This window comes from Halichoerus grypus, chromosome 1 (assembly GCF_964656455.1).
Source record: "Halichoerus grypus chromosome 1, mHalGry1.hap1.1, whole genome shotgun sequence".
NCBI lineage: Eukaryota > Metazoa > Chordata > Mammalia > Carnivora > Phocidae > Halichoerus > Halichoerus grypus.
This window is the reverse complement of record NC_135712.1, coordinates 192,903,234-192,923,515: the sequence shown is the minus strand read 5'-3', so window position 1 is coordinate 192,923,515 and position 20,282 is coordinate 192,903,234. Positions and strand designations below refer to the sequence as shown.

General features: G+C 36.7%; 1 protein-coding gene across 14 annotated transcripts in view; it reads right to left on the bottom strand.

The window, feature by feature from the left end:
* Positions 1-20,282, bottom strand: part of ERC2 (ELKS/RAB6-interacting/CAST family member 2) — a 984,330-nt gene that overhangs the window by 638,784 nt on the left and 325,264 nt on the right. For all 14 annotated transcript variants that reach the window (XR_013449531.1, XR_013449532.1, XM_078076915.1 and 11 more), the window contains one exon: positions 11,484-11,651. Coding sequence is in view for 12 of the 14 variants with exons in the window: in XM_078076915.1 (XP_077933041.1) it covers positions 11,484-11,651 (168 nt within the window). In the remaining 2 variants the exon portion in view is untranslated. The remainder of the gene's footprint in view (positions 1-11,483; positions 11,652-20,282) is intronic.

The window sequence follows — 20,282 nt, the reverse complement described above, 5'->3', positions numbered from 1 at the left end:
ACCAGCACTGTTATTAGAGGGCTAGTTACTCCCACGGTACTACCAATAAATAGAGTACATTTCAAGTCTTTGGATTTTTGCCATTCTAATAAGTGAAAATTATTTTTCAATGTAGATTTAATACGCACTTCTCTCATCCTGTGTCAGGTTGAGCATCATAAATTAAGCACCATTTACATTTATTTTTCTGTGTACTATCTACCTATCAGGCCCATTATTCTATAGGGTTGTTGGTTCTTCAGTTCGCTATTTTTAAAAAACCTTATTTATTAAGGATACGAACCCTTTATTTGTAGCACAGCTTGCATGTATGTAGCCCAAGTTGTTATCTGTCTTTTACCCTGCCTGATAATTTTTTGCCAAGCAAAAACTCTTTACCTTGTGTCATCAAATTTATCAATCTTACACATTATGCTGCCAGATATTGACTCATAGTTAGGAAAGTTTTCCCCATACCTAAGTTATAGAGGAGTTAATCAGTGTTTTCTCCTACTACTAATATCAAAGCATCACCTGAGACTGGATACTTTCATTGCTAGTGTGATGTAGTATCTCATCTAATTTTCTCACTATACCTCCAATGATATAGGAGAGCAACAATGGATCCAACAAACATTTTTGGAGTTCCTATATGATGCTAGGCACTGCTCTCAGAGCTTATATACCCCAGTAAAAAAAAGCAAAAGGTCCTTTCCTATAAGAAGCTTATACTGCGATGAAGTTTTCCTTCTATATAAATATTAGGTTAATAAAGGAATAAAATAAATACCTAAGCGCAGCACAGTAACGAAAACCCCAGCTAGGCCAAAATGTTCCTGAGGAATAAGATAATATTTTTGTGTCCTACACAATCTATATCAAGAGACTTTATCCGACAATGTGACCCTTGAAAATTTAAGGATTTGTAAACGAAAAAAAGCTCTAAGCATTAAAATAATTTCTCCTTTTGGTTAGGTACTTTCACAGACTTACTCAGAGGCCCTATTGTATGCCCACGGTCTTTATGGGTTCTGTCAAGCAACCAACAATTCACTAAGTTGAATCTTTCATGAATCAACCCTAGTGAATGCTCAAGGACAAAAGGAACTACAAATAATCTTAAAATTTTTTCAATAATCACATTATGGGTGATAATGTTGGCAACACTTATCTCTTATTTACTTCTGTATTCCTGGCACCTAGCACTATGCCTAAAATACAGTAGGTACTTTGTAAATAACCTACTGGAGATCCAACAAAGAAGGTTACCAAAATGATACTGTACACCTAAATTTCATATCTTAGTGCTCTGTCTCTTTCTCTTTTACACACACAGACACACACACATACATGCATGCACAGCAAGGTGCAAATGATTAAATTTTTCCCAAATTAAATCTTAAAAATTCATGTACATTTTTCCACAAATGCACACTTTGATTTTGGATGGGAGTAAGGTTGAAGAGTTGACAAATCCTAAGCTCTAGATCTCTGGCAGTTCCGAGTTGTTCTCCAAGTCACGCCTTTCCCCTCTTCCTGTACTGCCCTCAGAAGAGCTGTCAAAGGTGGTCATCACTATGGAGAGAGCGAACACCCAGATTTGCTGGCACTAGGCTAAGGAGTCACACTCAGTAAATGAGGAGTTAGATCTTCTCTTTTCCTTCACATTTGGCGAGGTCTTAATGACAGAACTTAGGATCTGTCCAGTTTCAAATTAACAACTGCCAAGTAGTATTTTATCATCATTCTGTTATAATAAGGATTTAAGAAATCACTACATTTGAAAATAAGAAAACAAAATACAAAATAATTGCAAGAAAATAAATTTCATACATTTCAAGACAGAAACGCTTGCAATAAAAACAAACTTCTACGGTTAAAGTGATCCTCAACTACACAACTTTTTACCTCAAGTTGTATTCTCTTTCTCTCCTTTTTTTAAAATAAAACAAGAGAGGGAAAGTATATGTCTGTATGGAATAAATCTCTGTATTTAATTTTAAAAAGAATAAAGTTCATATGAAAATGGGTAAAAGATTCTTGCAGAAGCCCTGAAATTTAACTTCACTCTTTACATTTTGGTTTGATATGTAAATATACACATAAAGAAACCCAACCACAGTAAATGTTAGCCTTTTCCAGAGGAATAGAGGCAAGTGTTACAAATGTGGGTCCAGTGTCAGGAGAACATAATCATAATGTAAACTGGTTATTTCTAAATGGTGCCCCCGAAAGGAAAAAAAATGAATGGAAGTACTTAATAAATTCTGTTTTCCATAAAATTCATACCAAAAAAAGAGAGAAAGAATGTGAGCTTGGAGGTCAGTGAGAGTTTTGTTGAATTTCCCTCCTCCTAAATTCTGTCATCTCCTTTTTAAAGTGGCAAGTCAGCTTCCCACAGACATGACAGAAATACGTTCTTTTTTTCCTACAAACCATTCACCAGTAAACAACACTTACCAGAGCACATGTACTTTCCCATAGACGATTGGTTAATTGGATATTGTCACTTCCAGTTGCAGCTTAATATAGTATAGACAATGCCTTTTTCAAACAAAAACATAACCAAACAAAAGTATTAGTGATCTATTTCTTTTGTTTCAAAGAATATAAAGGGCTCTGACTCCATATCTCTACATTCCAAAATAACAGATGCAGATTATGAAGGGATCTAATGTAGAAATTAAAATGATTCAGTTATCTCAATTACATGTTTAGCCACACAGGTCAAATAACATCCCAATGAACTCAAAAAGAAGAGCCAAATTCTTTTGTTTCACTAGAAAAATAAGTTGCTCAAAATAAGTTGACAATGGGCTAAGGATTGGAAAGTTTTTGATTAAAAAGGAATTTTTGTTGGAACACTTATAATGAGATTTGAGCTGCAGTAACAATATAAAATTGAAAGCAGAATTACATACAAAATGAGTATTGTAAAATATCATTATTTTAGTACAATGGAAAATAAGGTGTTTGTGGTTTTACTCTATAAATTCTGTGTTGTCTGCTCATATGTACCCCTTCTTGGCCGTCCTCTGAATAGCCATTCTGATTTCAGAGCCTTCTGCATCAACATTCATTTGTGGTAAGGGGAACCCACACAGTCAACATCTCCTAGGCTCTACATTTCCCTCCATGTTATTGGCTTTTCAGGACTGATTCATGCCCACGCATCACATTGGTGTTCAGTTACAAGGCAGACAGTGAATTTTCCTAATCCATTTAGCGTGCTGACAGAGCCATGTTCACAATTTATAGAATTTCCTTTTAGACATCTACCTATTTCACAGTTCATTAAGATTCAAACTGAACACCTGTGTTTATAAAGTCAAAAGCAATTTTATACTAACAAGGTGTTAAATAAGGCATTCTCTGAAAGCCTGAACAACAGTAACAACAGAAGTACTAGGCTCTTGACCTATGGAATGCAATAATGTCTGTAGCTACCTGCATCATCCTTTAATAGGCCAGAAATTGCTATGGAACTGCGGCCAACAACCATAACACATTTTAATTCCTCCACCACAGGTCTTTTATGTTTTACCTTAAGAAAGCAAGAGTATGAGGCTGCCTTGCACATTTCACCTGGATATCTAAAATCTGCAAAACAGCTAAAAATCTTAGGAAGTAAAATGTGGCCCCTTTAAACAATGTCTTCACTAGCTAGATACAAGGACATTTTCAGCATTCTGGGGCCTGCAAAGCCTGACCTTAGCTCATTTTTATATAACCCCAAAGTTTTCACATCATTAATAAAGAGAGAATCAAAACAAAGCCCACAGACATTAGGGGAGGGAAAAGTGTGTAGTTTGGCACTGCCATCATAAATACCCTCAAAATGAAAAGGGAAAAAAATAAAATGCACGTAACAGAGGTGGTGACCCTATAACGACTGTGGTTCCCAACAGCTTTTTTTCTACTGGTAATAAACCATTTTGCAGACCTCCCAATTGTGGCCACCATGATAGTTACAGCTTTGCAAGTTTATGTCTTTTTCTTGCAGTTAAGAGTGTTATCAATAAAAATTTCAAATGATGCCTTTCCCAGTCAAATAAAAACATTTTAAAATGTGAAGCCAACAACAGGATTAGAATGGAAAAATACAAGTGACACCAGGATTTTCTTTTGTATATTTTTTTCACCAAATCCCTTAATTTATTAATTTTAAACACATTCCTTGCAAGTCTTGAAAGTGAAACAATGCACCCTAACACAGCACTGGGGTAATCTGACAGTCCTAAAAACTGGTTTTGTCATATGCTACTGACTTTTTAGAAGAAACACCTCACTTTTAAATGCCATGATGATGATGTTCATTTAACAAAAGTCTATCTCAAAAAGGTCATTTCAAATATCCTTTGAAGCCTGGACAGAAGTGATTAAAAAGGACTTCACTGCTTGCCAGTCAACCACAGCAGGAGGCAGAAGGAAAACTGAAATTACTGTTAAAAGGAAAGGAGCACTGGGTGTTGGGCATTAAGAAGGGCACTTGATGGAATGAGCGCTCGGTGTTATATGCAACTGAGGAATCACTAAATTCTACCTCTGAAACTAATATTATACTATATGTTAATTAAATAGAATTTAAATTTTAAAAAAGTAAAGGAGCACTGATTGTAAATCCCACCTTATATGTTGTGGCAAATATTATTTCTACCCACTTAAAAAAAAAAAAAACACTCCTTTGCTCAAAACGTGTGAGTTCAGAAGAAAGAGTGGTCCCTTAAGTATCTGGAATAGTTTGCAAAGCCCTGTATGAATGCATCTAGTCCCAAGGTCCCTGGAGGTCACAAAGCATTCCCAACTCCTTGTCACAGTGACCTGTATACCCAAGAGTCTGGGCCTCGTCAAGAAATGAGGCAGAAGGCCCACCTCAGTGCAGAAAACCAAGAAACAAAGAGTCGTAAACTGTGTTCTTTTCTCCATGTAACAATATTTTCATTGTCAAAAGCTTGGTTTTATGATCCACCTTGAAAACTGACAGCCCAAGTCTGCTTTCTGGTTGTGTTATCACACTGAAACATCCATGACTCACTGACCAAAAATGCCACCACAGGCCCAGAAAACACCTCCTCCTACTCCACCAGCAGCACCTTGCTGAGGAAACAATCTCCCTGAAGAAATGATCATCACCCCTTCTGTTAAAATGCATTTAATTTTTTACCTTGCAAATGTATAACATGTGTATATCATAGACAATTTAAAGATATCTGAGTTTCCAACACAAAGAGAAAATACAGTAAGGTACTGTTGTCCATTCTTTTGCTTTTTTTTAAATAAAGTATGCATGCATGCATAAGTATAGGTATGTACATATAATCATAAACATCTTTAAAGAAATAAAAAGTAAGTATTATATAATAAATTCTTCTTAATATACCAGGATTCTAGACTTCATGAAAAAATTGTTCCCTCCCAAGAGTTTGGGCAATATCCTTCATTATTATGGCCAATATGTAGCAGTTATTATAGCCATAGTGATACTAGGAGGATTTAAGTCACAGAAGTATTCATTCTTATTTTTTTTTTAAGATTTTATTTATTTGAGAAAGAGAGAATGAGAGACAGAGAGCACAAGAGGGAAGAGGGTCAGAGGGAGAAGCAGACTCCTCACTGAGCAGGGAGCCCGATGTGGGACTCGATCCCGGGACTCCAGGATCATGACCTGAGCCGAAGGCAGTCGCTTAACCAACTGAGCCACCCAGGCACCCAGAAGTATTCATTCTTAACTCTTCATAGCCAATACAGGGTTTTACCTAGTAAGCACTGAACAGCAGTGAACTCACCTGTTAAGACAGGATTATAAAACTTGCCGAAAACTTTGCCATCAGATTAAATGAGACAATGTATGTCAGCTCCTTGACACAAAAAAAACACTCAGTCCATGGGAGCCCTTATGGAAAGCACTAGATTTCTGGTTAAGAGCTCAGGTTTTGCAATGCAAGGCCCTGTGACTCACCATTGTATGACCTTAAACAAGTTCTGAGACTCTACCTCCTCATCTTGAAAATGGGGTTAATAATACCAGCTTCATGGGCACCTGGGTAGCTCAGTTGGTTAAGCGACTGCCTTCAGCTCAGGTCATGATCCTGGAATCCCAGGATCGAGTCCCGCATCAGGCTCCCTGCTCAGCAGGGAGTCTGCTTCTCCCTCTGACCCTCCCCCCTCTCATGTGCTCTCTCTCTCAAATAAATAAATAAAATCTTTAAAAAATAATAATAATAATACCAGCTTCACAAGTTGTGAGTCAAGTTTAAGATAAAGTATCACATGGGAAACACTTAGCTATATCTCCTGAAACTCAATATAGCAGCCACAAGACACTCAGTAGACATTTGGGCAAGATAATTAAATTAAGAAGTCCAAGACCAAGAGCTCATGAGATTATGGGTCCCACCTTGTTCAGAACCTTGCACATGATAGATGCTCAATAAAATATTATCAAATGACACCTCATTCACTTAGACAAGTTGAGGGAAGAGTCTGTCTGAAGTACAGCAGATTGAAGCATTTCTAAGTAGATGCAGTAACTCGTAAAATAATCCAGCAGTGTCTGTAACCCCATAAATACCATTCCCTTTCTCAAGGAAAGCCAAGTTGCTTGAGTGTGGATTCAAAAAGGACCACCTTTATTCAAAACATAAAATCTTAACATTATCAGAGTAATCACCTTAGCAACATTAGCCTTCAATTATATGAGATATAAATGGACATTTCATACAGCTTGCACACTTTATCTTCAAAGGAACTAAATATGTATTTCTTTTTATCTTCTTTCCTTCCTTTACTTATCTGCTTTTAAACAATAGAAGGACGATGAAGTCCAATTAAGATTTTATGTGGAATTATTGTCAACCAGTGATAATGAAATCACTGAGCATTCATGGTAGTATAAATCAGTTAGTTCTCTATCATATATCCATATACCCAATGAAGTGCTGGCTAAATAAAGGCAGGCATCATATCCAGCAATAGTAGTCATTCAAAAATTGTGTGTTGAATGAAAAAATGCACGAAACCTACAGGGCAGGGATCTTCAATGTGAAATTCTTGGAAATGCTTCAGAGCATCTGTAAACTGCCTAAAATTATATACATGATTGCAAGTGAATATAAATGTATGTGTGCCAAGGTAAATTTTTCTAATGAATGAGCCTATAGATTGCATGAAGTTCTCTTCTATACTGATTACATTTTAAAAACAAAAACAAGGGATGCTTCAGTAGCTGAGTCAGTTAAAGGTCCAATTCCTGATTTTGGGTCAGGTCATGAGATCAAGCCCCACATCAGCTCCACACTCAGTGGGGAGTCTGCTTCAGGTTCTTTCCCTCTGCTCCTCCCGCCCTCCCCACTCTCTCACTCTCTCTATCTCAAATAAATAAATCTTTAAAAAATAAAAACAAAAATGTTATGGACCTTTGCTATGGAGCTGTGACTAACCTAACCTACATATGTTGCCCCTTGCCATTATGAACACAAACCCCTACATATTTGTTAATAGGTTCTCAAGTGTTTATTTTTAAACAAGTAGAACTCTTCCCAGATCTATTTGGAACAGAAATGAGTATAAAAGCAAGCATTATATGCCACTGTCATATAACACATCTTCCAGAAAACATGCAAAAGAGTTGCCATGCCGGCAGTTTGGAAATCACGCTGGGCTGGGGAAAAGTGGACCTGCCAGAAAACCGAAGGAAGTCTCTTAATATGGGGACAGAACAAAATAGATGGCACTTCCGCATTTTCTTCATTTCTCTGTATCATTCTAAGACATAAAAAACTAACCCAATTAAAATATAAAAGTCTTGGCTTGGTAAATGCAGACACACAAGTTCAAAGGAGACCCACAGAGGCATAACGCACAGAATGCATGGTAAGAAAAGAAGTGAGGTAGAGGATTCCCCAAACACCCCTGATATACAACAGTAATAATAATAACAACAGCAATGATGATAGCACAATTTACAACTGGAACCCCTTCCTGGAGTCAAAGCACTTTTCACATAGATGCATCAGGCTGGCAAAGTGACTGACATTTCATAGATCAAGACATGGAGGCTCAGACAGGTTTAAGTCTTATTCATACTGCAGTTATGAAATGGGGAGGCAAAGGCATGTCCATACATCTCCCACTTCTAAATGCTATGTTCTTCATACATTTTACTTCAGATCATAGAACAATAGCTAGGCCTTTCTTCTTCCTAATTTCTGGATATGTTGGTAATTATTCACTGAAATCCAGAAAAATCAAGATGCTAAAAAAGCCAATTCATGATTATCTCTATTGCCACGGAATTAATGTGTTGGTGGATGGGGTAAGTTCGTACGTAGAAAACATCAAGGAAGTAGCAAAATAAGAAACTTGGCCTTGGGGTCCTTTGAAGCTATTTTAAAAAGTAAAATGTTATGTTAAGCGCTATGTGGTATATCTCTGTATATGTGTAATTATTATTCCATTGATTTATTGCACACATGTCAAAAAGCGTCTGGGCATTTGTACAAGTTAAAACAAACCAATCCAGGAGCCAAGCCACATAGCCACAAACCCAGACAACTTGCCTCCCACCCCTCGTCCCACCCTTCATCCTACTACCTCCTAAACGCAAATCTCCTGGTAGCAAAAGCCTTCCTTGCACAGATGAACCTTTAAGCCAGTGGCATCTGTCCTTTATACCATATTCTAAGAGTAGCCAAAATCCAGTTGATGGTACAGATTTTCCAGATAAACCAACATGCTCTTCCCATTCTAGGGACGGCCCTCCAGTTTTGGCAAGAGCTTTCAGGAATGACTCAGGAATCTAACCGGAAGGAACTATCACTTATAACCTCCTCCAGAATGAGCACCGTATCTTTCATATGAGTGTAAACTCAGGTCTTTCACTGTAGGGGATGACAAAACATAACATATCTCATTCACTGACTCACCCACTAACCCACCACATGTTAGGTAGGGAGACTCTTATTTCTGTTTCTCAAAGAAGTGGGAAAATCACTTTAATGTACTTTACCTGCTGCCAAAAATCCTTTGCTTATGATCCAACAATTAGAGCTAATTTCAACCTCAATTGCTTCCCCTAAGAGATAGACATCATTAGGTAACATTCTCCATTTCCATTTACAAAGATTTTAAAAGAAGAAAAAAAGGCAAAAGAAATTGCCTTGGATGTTTCCAGCTGATAAAATCATTAATCTCCCACTCCCAACTTCAAAGCAGGAAACTAGAAAATCCTCTCACTTTCTCTGCACACACAGAATAATTTTTTCTACTTCAAAGCACCATCTCTTTATTGGGTCATTTTAATTATTGAACATGGGACGGAAGCTATCCACATAATGCTACCACTGTCTTTTTCATGAAAAATGTATAGGTCTGATTTGGACTACATTAATTTGAGAAGAGTAAAATACAGGGGAGAGTATAAGGAAAGGGAAAGAGGCCAGGGGATACAGTACTCATCAGCGTAAGGTAATGACAGGAAGGTAATAAGCTTTTTTGAGCTGACTTTTCTTTCTTTCTTGCTAGAAAGGAACCATCAAGAAGCCCAATTCCCAGTTCAAGCAATACCACAGCAGATTGCCTTGCCTCTCAAATTTCCTTCTACCTAATACACAGCAACAGAATTACACTAACTTTATTAGTAATGCAGGTATTATTGCCAACCCAAGACAACTGTGTGTTGTGAATAGCCACTGAAAATAAACTTAAACCTTGTTCTACAACAGGGGTCAGCAAACGATCTGGCCCTGTTCAGAGTACGACTGCTAGAGAGAGGACATTTCAATTCCCACTCAACCCTCTTCCCACAAAATCACAATGCCATGGCTTGGCAAACTTTCTCTGTAAAGGGCCAGAGAGCAAATATTTTCAGCTTTAAGGGCCAGATGGTCTCTATCGCTATTAAATTCTGCTGCTGCTGCCCAAAAGCAGCCAAAGACAATACATTGATGACAGGGTGTGGCTGTGTTCTAATAAAACTTTATTTATAAAGACAGGCAGTAAGCAGGATTTGTCCCATAAGCCATAGTTTTTAATCCCTATTTAGACAAGTGCTAGACAGCAGAAATGTTCTATAGCTTGCTTTCTCATACACTAGTCACTACCCACATGTGACTATTAAATACTTGAAATATGGCTAGTGTGACTAAGAAACTACACTTTAAATTTTACTGAATTTTAGTTAAATTTGATTGGCCATATGTGGCTAGTGGCTACAGTATCAGCACTGTTCTACATACTATTCACTGCAGCCTCTTCAAAAAGAGATACAAGCTGTCATCCAATTTATGGCATAGTTCAAATTTTTGCTGTGCAAAATAAAATATTCATGCTTCCAAATTCACAATGAAACTATACAGAACTGAACATGATATTTCTTAAATGTGAGATATCTACATCGAGGCCAAAGTGATCATTTTGGTTTGCAGTGATCTAATAACTGCCTATGAGCCAGTGTCAAGTGCATAGAGGCTGAGTCACATTCATGCCAAGACCCACCCAATCTGGAAGTTGTTTCCTTTCACCTCTGGACACTCTGCTGCACCTTGACTGAGGGAATAGGCCTACTCAATGGCCCCATTAACTCCAAGGAAAATCTAAACCTCCCCACAGACCCAAAAACATATACAAAGACATGGCTTAAAGAGCACAAGAGAAAACATGTAACTCAACTAGACTGCTTTCTCCTATGGTAACCCACATAACATACTACCTTAACACAAAAAATCAGGGAGATTCACCACATTCTTTGCTATTGTCCACATGCAATAATTTATTTTCTGGCAACTGTTTTACTTACATCACTAGTTTGTGTTTTGCCTTTCTTGGCACACTCAAAGATACAATCCAATGACGAAAAACAAGGAAATAGGATAGTAACATGTATTTGGTTTTCTTTTAAGTATGAATAAGAAGAAATAAACCAACATTTCTTTTAAGAAACTCATACAATATCAACTTTCTTCAATGGGTAAAAGAATCTTGAAAATTGAGGATACTCTTTAGGTAGTAAGAAAGCCCTGGAGTCACAGAGAGGGACTTATACAGATATACAGCAAGTAAGGTAGATGACATTCTGACTTTTTTATGATTTTTGATAATACCATTCTAGATCCAACCATTTATTTATGGTTCCCAAATCTAAAAAACTCTGAAAATGAAAAAAAAAAAAATTCCAGTGTGCAACAAACTCTTTTGGTGGCACAACCTGACATGAACTAATAGGATGCTACTTATACAGTCTTTATTTATCCTACTTTAGTGTGAGGAATTTTTTTTCTGCACAAATAGTCATGTATTTGTTACAGGGTATTGCTGTACACATACTGGGAGTGTTATGCAATCTGTGATATGGGTCTTACCTTTCCAAAGTCCCTGGAATGTCTGATATCCAAAACACATCTGGCCCCAAGGGTTTGGATAAGGGGTCTTCTAAAGAAAGCTGTCCAGGTAGGATATTTTCTATCGACTCAACGTCTGCTGCCTGGAATCGTGAAACAGTGCCTTACCTCGGTCTGAAGGATGGCAGCCCTCTGTTCTTTGGCAGTAAGCGACTCTTTAAGCACTTCAATGTGTTGCTTGCAATCTGAATTTTGATTGCTAAGGGTTTCAAGCTTTGTTTGTAAGGCAAGAAGTTCTGACTCCTTCTTTGAAAGCTCCTGCTTCAGTTGATCAATCTGTGAAACAACAACATTGCAAGAAATTAGAAGCCACAGTTTCTACTCTTTACGTTTGAGAACTGCTGATTTCTTTTAATTTTCAATAGCCAATGATCATTAATCCAACAAGGCAAGCCATGAGTTTGCTTAAAAAGATGGCCTTGGGGGCGCCTGGGTGGCTCAGTTGGTTAAGCGACTGCCTTCGGCTCAGGTCATGATCCTGGAGTCCCTGGATCGAGTCCCGCATCGGGCTCCCTGCTCGGCAGGGAGCCTGCTTCTCCCTCTGACCCTCCCCCCTCTCATGTGCTCTGTCTCTCTCATTCTCTCTGTCTCAAATAAATAAATAAAATATTTAAAAAAAAAAAAAAAAAGATGGCCTTGGAAGTTCTTATGGGTCTGGGAAGGCTCTATAAAGGGGGCCAAGAGTATAGAAAACAGGTAAGCTCAGCAAACTGACCTTCCACCCCACTGAGAACCAAAGTTCACAATGGAATGAAGGCTTCCTAGCCAGACCTACTCCTCATCCATGAAACAACATAGACTATTCACCATGATCCTAAGAAAGGTCAACAGGTTGCTAATAAAGGTAATTAATCCAAGACATACCCTGGTCCTTCTCTGCTACTCCACAGTGGAAATGATCATTCAAGGCAATCATTTGATGAAAAAAGAATCCTCACCCCCACCCAAAAAAAGTAAGCATTAATGGTTTTTTGTTTATATTACATACTGAGAAGACACAAAAAACATAAAGTTATGTAAAGTATAAGGAAAAATAATATAAGAAACATCCATCATTCGAGTCACCAAAAAAGATCATTAGAATTATCTATGTCCCAATCATTTCTATCTCCTCTCCCCCTTCAGAAATAATTACCACCCTAAATTGTGTGTTTGTCATTTCCTTGCTTGTTTTTACATATATTTTTTGCATTTCAACTTTATTTGTTCTGTGTATTTTTTTTAGTACTTTGCTTTTTTCTACTCAATCTTATGTCCTGAAGATTAAATCATGTTATTGTACATCCAATTTATTCATTTTCACTGAAGTACAGAATTCCATTGTAAGACTCCACCACAATTTACTTGCCCATTCTGCTATTAATAGACATTTTGGTTTGTTTCCAGGTTTTTTGCTAGAACAAAAAGTGCTATTCTGGACATTCCTATATTTATCACCTGGTACACACAGCAAAAATGATCTAGGAGTTAAATTGCTGGACTACATAGTATGCACATCTTTAACTTTACTAGGTAACACCAAAATGTTTACCAGTGCTGTTATACTCATTTTCAGGGTCACAAGCAGTGTGTAAGTATGCCAATCACTCCACATCTTTGCCAATATCTCATGTCACCAGACTTCCACATTTTTACCAGCCTGATAGTTGTGATAGATGATCTCCAAAGATGCCTGCCACCAAGTTTTTCCTACTTGTACACACACGCTGTATTCACAACTAGAGGTGGAGTCTGTTTACCCTCCTCTTGAACCTGGGCTAAACTGTGACTAGCTTCAACTAGTAAATGCAGCCAAAGTGTCAGTTCTGGCCCTTGTGTGTAGGAGGACAGGCACATTTAGCCTCCTCCAGCTGGAAGCCGGCCACCATGTTAGAAGTCCAACCACCTTCTGACCATCATACTGTGAAGAAGCCCATATCAGCCACATGGACAGGCCATGCAGAAAGACAGAGGCCTAAAAGAAACTGTGGCTCCTTCATCTTGTTCCTGGGCTTAAAGGGAAGAATTTCAATGTTTCATCATTAAGTTTGATGTTTGCTTTAGCTTTTTATAGGAACTCTTAAGTTTCAGAAAGTTCCCTTTTATTACAACTTTGCCAAGAGTTGTTTTTTTTTAATCATTAAGGAATGTTTAATATTAATAAACATTTTTTCTGCTTCTCATGATTTATCACACTTTTCACCTTTAATATGTTATTGTAATGAATTACATTAATGGATTTTTAAAATGCTCAGCTCTCCTTAACGACTATGAAAAACCCCACTTAGTCATGGTGTATTATATTTTTTATATGTTACTGGATTCAGCTTACTAATATTTTGTCAGGATCTTTCATCTATGTTTATGGATAAGACTGGTTTGTAATTTTCCCATTTGATGCTGTCCTTGTTGGGTTTTATTACCAATTTTGCCTTCTAAACGGAGTGCTCACTCTTTTAATGTGTTCCGAAATGGTTTGTGTAAAACTGAAATTTTCTTCCCATTAACATTCATTAGAAATCACCAGTAAAACCATCTACAGCTGGTATTTTCTTTCTCCAAAGACTGTTACTTACTTCATCTATCTAATGGTTATAGGAATAGTCGTGTTTCTAATTATTTCAGTCAATTTTGGTAAGTTTTTTTCTCCTAAGAATTTTTCATTTTATCTAAATATTCACCTTTACTGAGCAGGAAATTTTCATAAAACCCATTTATCTTTCAATACCTATGGCATCTATGACTGTCTTCTATTTCATTTCTAATATTCTTTAATTTTATTCTCTTTTCCTTGATGAGGTTCAGCAGAGGCATGTCATGTTCAATAATCTCTTCAAAGAGCCAATTTTGGCTATGTTGATCATCTAACATTCTTATTTTCTTTCTTTTTTAAAGATTTTATTTATTTACCTGAGAGACAGAGAGCGTGAGAGAGAGAGATCACAAGCAGGGAGGAGGAGCAAAGGGAGCCTGATGTGGGGCTCGATCCCAGGACCCTGGGATCACGACCTGAGCCGAAGGCAGATGCTTAACAGACTGAGCCATCCAGGTGTCCCAAACACTCTTATTTTCTATTTCATTAATTTGTGCTCTTATTTTTAAAATTATCTCCTTCCTACTACTTTCTTTGGGTTTATTCTATTTTCTTTTCCTAACTTTGTAACTTGGATACTTATCTCACTAATTTTCACTCTTTTTTCTTTCCATATGTCTTAAGACTATAAATGTCCCTGTCAGTATCATTTTAGCTTGATGCCACTAGTTTGATATGTAGTATTGACATTATTGTTCCATCGTAAACATTTTCTGATTTCCATTATTATCTATTCTTCAACTCACAAATAATTTAGAAGTATGCTTCTTACTCTACAAATACATGGATGTTTCCTAGCTATCTTTGTGTTTTTTCTTGCTTGTTTGCTTTGTGAATAGAGAATAAGGTCTGTTTGATACTAATTATTTGAAATTGGTATCTTGCTTTATGACAGAGTATGTGATCAGTTATCATAAATGTACTTTGTGTACTGTGTGCTAGAAAAGAATTTGTATCCAAAAATTATTGAGTGCAATAGTCTATATTTATTGGCTTGAAAATGGTTTCCTTGCCATAAAGTCTACGACAGCTTTCTCACAGTTAATATTTGGCCGGTGTGTCTTCTTTCACTTTCAATGTATCATTAACTTTATGTTGTAGATGTCTCTTGTAAATAGCATATACCTAGATTCTTTTATCCTGTCTGATAAAATTAAATGGAGCATTTATTATCATTACAGATATATGTGATTCTATTTCAACCATCTTACTTGTGCTTTCTAAATACACTGCCATTTCTATTTCTTCTCTTTTCCTTCTTGCCTTTTGAATGGCTTTTTTTCCTATTCTATTTTTTTGCCTCTACTCATTTAAAAGTTATACCTTTATTTATATTTATTTTATGTTTATTTCATTCATTTCTAATCTTTAGGTTACTACCCTAGAAAGTATAGCATGCTTACATTTTTAATTTACCTAAGTCTAAAGTCAATCTATGCTTACATTCTTTCTGAATAATAGAAGGATCTTGAGACACTTCAAGTTCAGCCACCATCCCCTTGACATACACATTATTGTCATGTATTTCATTTCTTCCCTGTTTTGTTTTTAACTCATCATTACTTTTTTACAGTCCATGTTTGTTTAGATTTACCCCCACATTTGTCACAAGCTTTGTTTGTTATTCATTCCTGCATCTCAGATATTGTCAGAAATCTCCTTTTGCCTAAAAAGAATCATTTAAATTTCTTTTAGTAGGATTTTGTTGGTGGCAAACTCAATTTTTGTCTAAAACTATCTCAACTTCATTTTTTTTTAAATATTGTTGCTCAGTATTAAAATTAATTTTCTAGGTTAAGAGATATTTTTCTCAGCCATCTTCTGGCTAACAGAAGCTATTAAGAAGTCAAGCTATCACTCCAAATTCATTCCTTTATAGGTAATGGGACTTTTTTCCATTAGCTGCCTTTTTAAATAGCTTTATTGAAATATAATTTATATGACATACAATTCAACTGCTTAAAGAGTAAAGCAGAAATCACTCTCCATATTCTCCATCCTCTACCCCCAGCCCTAGGCAACTAATAATCTACTTTCTATCTAGTCTAGGAATTTTATATAAATGGAATCTTATACATACTTTGTGACTGGCTTCTCTCACATAGCACAATGTTTCAAGGTTCATCCATGTTGTAGTATCTATCTGTACATCATTCCTTTTTATTGTTGAGTAATACTACACTGAATGAATATGCCACATTTTGTCTATCCACTCATTAGCTGAGGGACACTCAGGTTGTTTCCATGTTCTGGCTATTATGAATAATGCTCCTAAGAACATTCATATGCAAATCTGTGTGGACATAACATTTTTATTTCTCTTGGGTATATATATAGGTGTGGAATTGCTAGGCCATATGACAGGTTGTCCAAAATGACTGTACCATTTTATATTCCCACTAGCAATATATGAGGGTTCTAATTTCTTCATACTCTCACCAACACTTGTTAGTATGTCTTTTTAATTATTGCCATTCCAGTGGGTATGAAGTAATATCTCATTGTGGTTTTGATTTCTCTAATGACTAATGATATTAAGCATCTTTTCATATACTCATTATCCATTCCTATATCTTCTTCAGACAGATGTTCTAACTGCCTTTTAAAACTTTTGCTTTGCCTCTGAGATTTGATGGCTTTACTCCCATGTAAACGTACAGATTTCTTTTTATTTATCCTCTTTGGGGTACTCTGAGCTTCCTGAGTTTATGGACTGGTACCTGCAGCAGTTTTGGAAAATTCTCAGCTTTCCGCTCTTCAACTATGGCTTCAGTGTAGTGACTCTGTCCCCACTCCCCATCTCTCTTTCCCTCTGGAACTCTGATTAGACATATGTCACACCTTCTTATTCTGTCTTCTATGTATCTTAATTTATCTTTCATGCATTTCATCTTTTTATCTTTTATTTACTTTATTCTATTCTGTTTTCTAGTTCATTATATGTCTTTTCTGCTATGATCACCCTGCAGTTAAACCTAGTCATTAAACTTAAATTTCCATTTTTATATTTTCCCATTTCTAGACATTTTTTTGGTTGTCTTTATTTTTTTAATTTTATTTTATTATGTTATGTTAATCACCATACATTACAACATTAGTTTTTGATTAGTTTAGTGTTCCACGATTCATTGTTTGCGTATAACACCCAGTGCTCCATGCAGTACGTGCCCTCTTTAATACCCATCACCAGGCTAATCCATCCCCCCACCCCCCTCCCCTCTAGAACCCTCAGTTTGTTTCTCAGAGTCCATAGTCTCTCATGGTTCATCTCCCCCTTCGATTTCCCCCTCTTCATTTTTCCCTTCCTACTATCTTCTTTTTTTTTTATCATATAATGTATTATTTGTTTCAGAGGTACAGGTCTGTGATTCATCAGTATTACACAATTCACCGCGCTCACCATAGCACATACCCTCCCCAGTGTCCATCACCCAGCCACCCCATCCCTCCCACCCCACCCCCCACTCCAGCAACCCTCACTTTGTTTCCTGAGATTAAGAATTCCTCCTATCAGTGACATCTTTTTGGTTCTCTTTAAATGTGCTTGGCATTTTTATAGTTTCTTGACCTCTATTCATATTTTCAATCCCCTGTTTTATTTATTTAAACATATTAAACATACTTATTTCATAGTGTTTGTCTTGAAATTCCCACTTCTGAAGTCCTTGCCTCAGTGCTGTTTGTTCTTTCTACCAGCTATCAATTATGGTAGCTTGATTTCTTTCAAATTTTGTGATTTAAAAAAATTTTTTTCTGTGTGCTCATGTTTTTTGGAACTTTATCTGGAGAAAAACTTTGAGGTCTAAGTTGAATATGTGGCCCTTCAGAGCATTTGTCTCTGCCAGTACCTGGGGCACTATCAACCAAGGACCCCTTTAAACTCCACTCTCTACTTGAAGTTTTTAGATCACCTTACACTGCACATCTGTGCAAGAGCCACCTGCGGTTACGGATTCTCAAAGCTAGGTTTTTTTACCTTTCACTTGGCTCAAAGTTTTAAAATAGATAATTTTTCCTGGATTCCCCTAGTCTAGGGGAGAGGAAAGTACAATGGGGAGGTTTTTAGTTTACCCTTGTACTAAGAGTGTGGCTCTCTGGGATCTCAGCTTAATGTGGTAGTGGTAGTGGAATTCCTGTTTGACTCTTCATCTTAAACAGACTCAGGCTTCTATCTCTTTCCTTCAATGTCCCCATGACCATAGAAACTAATGCTCAAGTTCACCTGTCTAGAAAATGGCAACAAGAAGATAGAACCAGCACTCTATTAGCACTCCAGCCCCCTGCTTTGGCTTAGTTTTGGCCCTTGAGATTTTTTCTAACTTGACAGTTCCTAAGTACATTTTAAAATATATGTTTTGAAAATATATTTTATCCAGCATTTTTTGTTCTCTTAAACACTAAATCTAGCATAAACAAGAACCAAGCTACTGACAATAACTGCTGAGAATGAACAGAGTAGGATGCTTACAAAGAAACAGGACCCCCTTTTACAGAATTGTTCAGGTTGTGTAATTCACTAGAAAGGTTGAGATGGAATCCCATTTGCAGGATGAAGTCAGACTAGAGCAGGAGAGAAATAGGTTTCATCTTGCTTGCCAAATTTAAAGATTTGGTAGTGACTGGCAGTCTTGAGAAGGATTCTGAGTATGCTTAAAGATGCACTGAAAAAGAGTTGTGACTGATTATCAACATGCTCTGGGTATGTGTGAACAGATGGTGGCACTGATCAGGTATATGAAATCCATGAAACACATTTCTTTATAATTTAATGAATCATGAGTCTATGATCATTTTTACCTATAATAAAAGTAAGTTCTCTCTTTCCCTTTCTCCCTCTCTCTCCCTCTCTCTCTCACAAAAACAGAGTATAAATAAAAAGAGGGAAAATCTGGATTAGGATTAACTAAAATTATAAAAGAAATAAAATCTATTGTGATCAGCAAGATCAGCATTCTTCACATGGGGTATGGTTCTAAATCACATGCAGTTGTAGCTGCCAGCACACTATACAGCTGATTCCACATATGAAACTGATTCATCTTAAAATAAAGCTAAAAAAAACTTTGGACTTTACATGCCTAAGCAAAGATGATGTTTATAGTATAAAAAAATGATTTGAGCTAAGTTCTACAAGTATCAGAGTAGAAATCTAGCGTGGGAATGGGGTATTGAGAGGGGAATTTGAATGAAATTAACTTGATCAACAGAATGGTATTTAAGAGGAAGGAAGAACATGACAAGTTCTACATACACCTACTTTATTCAATAAAAATAGATTGATAATGATAAAACTATTTCAGTCTATAAATATTAGACAGTTGCTTTAAATAGCTTTCAGACTATCACTGCCATGAGGTAAATTTTAAATAAATATTTTATGCAGACAATAACAGAAGAGGGCTTTTCTAAGGGGAATACAGTTACAGGGTAGAAAATCATATTCCATAAAAATATGCCTTTTGCTTCTTTTATAGCCATAAACTCAATAAAAATGGAAAGTGATGCAATTGAACATACATGAAAACTGAGGCTGGGGAAGGTCTGTCTCGATGATGGCAAGAAGAAAAGCCAATCGGAATTACATCACACGCTTTATATGAAGTCCATGTGGACATCAAGAACACTTCATCTCGTCTGAAAGTTCTTCCACCACTTACGTCTGTGACACAACCAACACCCTGAAAACACTCCCTTGCCAAGGAAAACAGCTTCTTTTTCACTGCAGATATGGCCCTCATGTCTAGAAAGTGATATGCTTATTATCATGCAGGTTGGGTTATGAGGTTTGTAATCCTTCAGAGGTTAATAAGAAAATGTGTTACAAATTCAGAATAAAAGAGGAGATCTAAGACAGCAGAGTGGTGTCTTTGGCAAACTCCTAAAACAGAGGGAGTGACTAATACAGAAGTACTGAGATCAGTAGATGAAAAATGTGTTACACTAGGAACAAAGCCTCATATAGAACAGGGGATGCCATCATTCTTTCCCTACAGAAAAACAATTATTTACGTGGCACATTCCATTCTTAAAGGCTTAACGGTGCTTCTGAAGGTAACTCATGGCCTCATAGATTGTGTCCGCACAGTCTGAGTCCTCTAAGTTTTCAGGTTTGAGTCTCAGTTCTCAGGGAGAACGTGTATGTGCCAAAGGGCTTCAAGATGCAGGGATTTCCATCCTGGCCAACTATGTCTGGTATCTGTGCCTTTGCACAAGTTGAGACTCTAAACTGTACTTTTACATTTTTGCAATTCACTTCCACCTTTGCAAACATGTTACATCATGGTTTTTCTATGACATCGTATTTATAAAAGCAATTTGGGTCTTCACTTCTACTT